Source organism: Doryrhamphus excisus, linkage group LG13, assembly GCF_037039965.1.
Source record: "Doryrhamphus excisus strain RoL-2023G ecotype Guam linkage group LG13, RoL_Dexc_Guam_v1.1, whole genome shotgun sequence".
Lineage (NCBI taxonomy): Eukaryota > Metazoa > Chordata > Actinopteri > Syngnathiformes > Syngnathidae > Doryrhamphus > Doryrhamphus excisus.
Window position 1 is genome coordinate 16,633,639 of NC_136369.1, and position 6,231 is coordinate 16,639,869.

Consider the following 6,231-nt stretch of genomic DNA (forward strand, 5'->3'; position numbering starts at 1 on the left):
CCGGTTTCCAAGCAAATAGGCTGCAAACAGGGATGCTTTGCATAACAACCACAGCTCGACTCACGACCTCGACTCGCGGTGTATTAATATAACATGACAGGACACCCCGTATTTTTAAATAATACGCCAAGTGGCAATATTTCTACCCAAAAATTTCAGCATAAATTAATAAGCCAACTGACATCTCACTACAACTGTGCTTATTTGACCGCCCTGTGACGACTGCACTATTACATGCCACCCAATAATTCTGAATACCAGGGGTCCTCAATTACATTTGTAAAAGGGAGAACAGAATTTGGGCCGGATAGTACCTCTTTTAATATAACCCACAGGGTTTGAATCCCCATCCACTTGTCCCCACTGCGCGAAACAGCCACTTGCAGAAGAAGTATTGCATAAATGAGCACTTTTCTGTGAGACTAAGTGGTTTCATTATTTGGGTCATGTGGCCTGCCGATTGAGGACAACTGCTGTTTACTGTATATCATTCCCATTTGTGGTTTCATTTTGAAAGTAAGAATGTTCACAGCATTTTAGTGTTCCCGCAGGTAGGCCTATCACATTGTAAAGAAATTATAGTTTGTACGTGCTTAACTTGTGGTAATTTTGGGAGGATATGTACCATCAATCCATTCATTTTCTGTACCGCTTGTCATCACTGGGGCTGCGGGTATGCTCAGCCTATCCCAGCTGTCTTCAGGCGAGAGGCGGTGTACTCCCTGGACTGGTTTAAAGTTCCCATATTGTCCAATTTCAGTATGCGGATCAAAACAAGATCCGCTGTGCCGACTCCATAAGGAAAAAGCTGAAAAAAACAAACAAAAAGTCAAATTCCAGTGTTGATAAATATGGATAGATATGATTAGTATTTAATAAATTATACTTAACATATTTTGACATATAATTCCCTTATATATAACATAACTGTTATACAATTTATTTTTACTCATCTTTCATGAATTGGTACCAAAGTCGTGACGTCACACACGTACCTTATTCATATACAGTAATGACCTAAAATCCTTGCGCAAGTAAGAACGCCACTGTTGGGCTGTAATTTATATAAACAGTAATTAGCGATTGTTTTAGCGCAATTTTTTACCACAATTTAAATCAAGTAAGGCCTGTTTACGTGCTAGCCAGCGCCTGTTTACATGCTAGCTAGCGGGTGTGTATTAGCAACATGCTAATCGCAATTAAAGCGATAGAGAGGCTAGCTAACCCCGCCTGATGCGTTATTAAAGAGGACCCCGACCCTCATAGACTTAACGCCATTGTTGCGTAAATTCGTGGATTATTTGTCAAAAAAGAGACAACCCACGGTACGTGTAACTTTCAAAACACTTACTCTCGAGGTTCGTCACAGACAGTTAGCAAAGGAGAAGCCCGACTACGAGTGTTACGTCATGCGTGCTCAGGTGGACAGAGAGCGGGGAGTAGGGTGGACTTTGAGGACCCTGCTGGACACACCTTCCCGTGTCCTTTACGATTATAATACGTGGCGGTACGAACCATGGTGTCATAAAGCATCTAAAAGATAAAGCTACACCCACGGTATATTTACTAGAATGCGTCTTCTACGGGTGGAGAACCTCCGAGGCGAGTTGACTGGGGCGTCCATGTCCTCGTCAGAAGAGCCGGGCGTACAGTCGGACCACCACCTCCACCACCACCACCCGGTCCCGCAAAGGATGGACTCCTCTGGCTCCGAGGACAATCAGTTTTCTCCCGGAGCCCGAATTCACTCCAAATCATCCGGCTACGACGTGCTTTCAGTTCTGGGACGAGGCGCCTTCGGTAATGTTGTCAAATGCCGGAAGACTACTGACAACAAGACGGTGGCGGTGAAGACCATCAAGAACCACGGTACTTCAGCAAAACGGGCCATATATGAGGTAAGAGACCTCCAATTATTGATAATTATCCAGAACATCATCTAACAGAAACTGTCTTTATAGATTCTGGCCCTCCTTAAGATAAAAAAGATGGATGCTGACAAATGCCACCTTGTGCAATGGAACAGCATCTTCAGCATCACTGGGCATGTTTGTATTGAATTTGAGCTTCTGGACAAAAGTCTCTATGACTTAATTAAAGAACGGAATTTTAGACCTCTGCAGCTGAAGGAGATCAGGCCGATTGTCCATCAGGTACGTTGCCATTAATCACTAAGTTAATGTTTTGAAAATACTGCTTTAAATGGGCTGTATTATGGCCTGATGTATTGTAGTTTGAATCTCTGAACTTGTATGTTTTTTTTCCACAAACCCTGCCTAAGTCCCACATCCTGAAAACATGCCTGTTCCAAATTGACTCCAAATTGTCCATGTGAATGTGCGTGTGACAGTTTTGTCTATATGTGCCCTGTGATTGACAGGCGACTGGTCCATGGTGTACTCACCCAGGACCAGAATAAGAACAAGTGGTATACAATATGGATGGATGGATGTTTCTTTTTTTTTTACTCCAGTTAGCAGACACTCTGAACCATCTGAAGGCTTCTCAGATCATTCACGCAGACCTCAAACTGGAGAACGTTATGCTGGTCAACCATGTGCAGCAGCCCTACAAGCTCAAAGTCATCGATTTTGGCCTGGCTGCTCAGGTTTCCACCGCCAAACAGGGTTCGCTCATTCAGACGCTCCCGTATCGGTGAGTTACTACGTCAGGGTTGCACACAGTCCGGCCCCTGACAGCAACTTATTTTTTTGTTGATCCAAAGCATGTTAAAATCCTAAACTTGAATTTCAAATAACGATTTTGGCATATTGTGGTAGCTAAATAAGCTAAGCAAGTTGTTGTATTGCATACATAGGTGATCACAATGTAATTAAATGTAGCCTTCACAAAAAAATTATAATGACTATTGATCTTCTCTTTCCAGGTCTCCAGAGGTCCTGCTTGGTGCCCCCTTCACAGAAGCCATAGACATCTGGTCCGTAGGCTGCATCGCAGCTTTTTTATACACAGGCACTCTGCTCTACCCTGGCAAAAGTGAATACGACATGGTAAGTAAGTATACATTTATCTTTTTCCACATTTTCCCATGTGAAATGATGGAATACATAGATGTAATCATTTTTTTCCATCAACACCAATAAATTATTAACTGCTACAAGTCATTTTAAAGTCAAATTTACCTCTGTTATTTAGATGCGCAGTTTATCAGGGTTAGTTGATTCCTGGCCCAACCATGATGAATGATTTAATTCATTTAGCATTATTAAAGCCCTCAAGACATGAAATAGTCTTTGGTCACCTTTATAAATTATTAACTGCTACAAGTCATTTTAAAGTCAATTTTTCCTGTTTTTATTGATAAAGGTATAATAATAGTACCTTGTTATTTAGGTGTGCAGTTTATCAGGGTTAATTCCTAGCCCAACCACGATGAATTTGATTTGATTCATTTAGCATTATTAAAGCCCTCAAGACATGAAATAGCACCCCTATAGTCACCTTTACACTCCTATTATGAGACATAAATGTCCCATAAAAGTATTGTGCTATGTGTTATGATACATTAGTTTCAGTGTTGGGGGAGCCAAGTGGGGTGGATATCGGGGGTTCGGAGTGAGTTTTAGCTTGGTGTGGGTAGCTTTTAGCTTGTGTTAGGGATCATCGTTTCGAACGTGAATAAAATCCTGTTGTTCCGCCGATCAAGTCTGGTGCTTGTGTGTCTCACCGAACTGTACAGTAAAATACCGACACCCAGTGACCAGCTTATACTTTGAATGCCTTTTATTTGTATTTTAGTTCACGTCGCCATTTTTATACTTGAATGAATGCTTAATTTAGGCAACAAATGTAAGATTTGTTGACATATGTAGATTGTTTGACCAAGGCCGTATTCATCCGTATTCATCCAAAAGAGTATGATTTATTAATATATTTTTGAAAAATCATGATAGTGAAGCCGCGAAATTCAGGGGGCCAATTTGGCAGAACGTCTTCAGTGATGAATGACAAAGCTATAATTTGAAGGTAAGTAGCCTCACATATTTTGACACAAATTACGTAAAACACAAAATACTGTACTTAAATGTTGATAACAGGTGCCGATGGGTTTTTGAATTCCCGTCTGCTGCTCACGTTCTTAAACACCCCTTGTTGAGGCCGTCCTCTTTTCACCAAAAATACACTGAAAGCCAAGGAAGAAGCAATATTACTGACTGACCTGAGATCTGGTGTGACTTGGGAGTTTGGCATAATGAAAATTTGAGCTAATTTACTGTCACTCTGTTGAGAATTATTCTGCATGTCAGTGGTACATAACTAGCTGACTAGTTGTGTTTTTTGCAGATCAGGTTCATTGTGGAGACTCAAGGTCAGCCTCCGGATAACGTACTAGAAGCTGGACTACAGACGAGCTGCTTTTTCCAGATGGAACGCAACTTTGCCTGGAAGCTAAAGGTACGTTCCTCCCTGTGACTTTTATCTTCTAAAAAGCAAAATCAAAAGAAATGGCTGTTAAAATGTTGTCCATGGCTAACTGTCTCTTCATTCAGACACCAGACCAGTACCAGAAAGAGACCAGTTTGGTCCCCAAAGAGACCAGACGATTTAAGTTCCGCTCGCTTGATCGCCTTTTGCATGTAAGCACTCACTCTAAAACTTTTAATATTGACTGTATTGATCCCGATATAAGACAGTATTTTTCCTTACCTCTTATATTTGGGGTCTGGAGATTTATCCATGCAAACCATCAAGTGGCGCCAAACGACTTCTTCCCAAGAGAGTCAGCCTTTCTTCATGTCACTCAGTGACCTGGAGAGATACAGCAGCGACACAAGACACACTGGGGGAAAAGTGTCATGTTTTGGATTCAATTTGTCTTTTATCAAAAACTGGGTATTGGAAAAAGAGGGTCATCTCATATTCGGGTCAATACCAGTCTTCCAGTTTTTAATTGCCTTTTGATCCAGTTCCAGCCCGGCATCTTGAACACGCGGCACATTGCAAACAAAGCTGCCAAGACTGCAGACGTGCAGAAGTTTGTAGATCTGCTGAAGGGGATGCTGCAGCTCGATGCTTCCCAACGTATGACACCTCACCAGGTGCTGGAGCATGACTTCAGCAGCATGAGCCACTTGGACCCACTTAAAGACACCAGCTCTCAGTAAGTCGATACTGCTCTTTAATGCGGCGTTTCACCACTGCATGCGTGTCAGTGTGGTGCGATGGTTCTAATGGATGAAATCAACAGTCAATGGTCTTTGCACCCTTCTGTCAAGTAGGCTCAAGCAGGTTACGATATCCCTGTGTTGTCATAAATGTCCATCTGCGTTGCAGCGTGCAGTCCTGCTTTCACATCATGTCCGTCTGCTCCAACAAGACCATGCTGCAATCGTTCAGCGGGAAAGGATTCAACTCGTCCGCATTAGGCGAGGCACAAGACGACGAGCCATGCTGTAGCCCAGCCTCACCAGAACCGTACGAAATCATGGCCCAAGAAGAGCGGTCGGACCCGAGTTGACACCGTAAGGCCAGGGTGAACAGGGTGAGGTGACTTAGGGCCTTATGAAATCCATTTTATTTTTTCCCAAATTCCATTCTATTTTTTCCTAAATTCCGTTTTTTTGTTTTTATTACATTTATTCTTTTTACACGTATTTTATCACCATAGATTGTGTTTACTTGTGTCAATGAATAAAATGTCTGCTAAAAATAAATGCAAAAATCCTTACATTCATTGTATTTTTCAAACTTTTCATTGCTGTAGAATAGTCAACAATCATATCAGTGCTTATGGGTAAAGAATAGGGATGAGCCGGATACATTGTAGACGAGTATTCGTTATGCATAATGCATTTTTTCTGATTACGAGCATGAAACGAGTAGAGCTCATCATTATCCGTAAACGCGATGGAAAATCCTCATTAGGATTCTCCGATATTGTCCAAATAAATTTCCAATTTCAATATGAAGACCCATGTGTGTAACGTCACATACTTTTTTTGAAGGTGGCCGAGTGGTTAGCATGTAGGCCAGGAGATCAGGGAGACTTGGGTTCTATTCTGTTCGGGTATTCATCGCTGTAGTTTGCATGTTTTCAAAATTAAAACCGTGCCATGTGAACAGGCTACTTCCTTGTTCATGGATGATGATGCTATCAACTGTTGTATTCGCATGATATCAAAACAAAACAGCCTCTTCTTCGTTTGTGCTACCATTCCATACATTTTTGGGGATGTTTGGGGTTTTTCTGCATGCAAAATGTACAGTACT

At 41.7% G+C, this 6,231-nt stretch overlaps 1 protein-coding gene across 3 annotated transcripts; it reads left to right on the forward strand.

Annotated features, from left to right (window-relative positions):
* The first annotated feature begins 1,083 nt into the window (after positions 1–1,083).
* Positions 1,084–6,008, forward strand: LOC131139143 (homeodomain-interacting protein kinase 1-like). 3 transcript variants are annotated; one of them, XM_078795639.1, is made up of 8 exons: positions 1,084–1,898; positions 1,962–2,153; positions 2,474–2,655; positions 2,888–3,011; positions 4,306–4,416; positions 4,512–4,598; positions 4,691–4,854; positions 4,929–5,094. In XM_078795639.1, exons 1-8 carry the CDS (start codon positions 1,572–1,574, stop codon positions 4,945–4,947), a joined length of 1,206 nt encoding a protein of 401 aa, XP_078651765.1. In that variant the 5' UTR covers positions 1,084–1,571; the 3' UTR covers positions 4,948–5,094. The 3 variants fall into 3 exon arrangements, 2 of the variants coding, with proteins under 2 accessions (XP_078651765.1, XP_057944432.2); XM_058088449.2 differs by lacking the exon at positions 4,691–4,854 and adding an exon at positions 5,296–6,008 and having other exon boundaries at positions 1,085–1,898; positions 4,929–5,122; XR_009132194.2 differs by having other exon boundaries at positions 4,512–4,854; positions 4,929–5,070.
* The last annotated feature ends 223 nt before the right edge of the window (positions 6,009–6,231 follow it).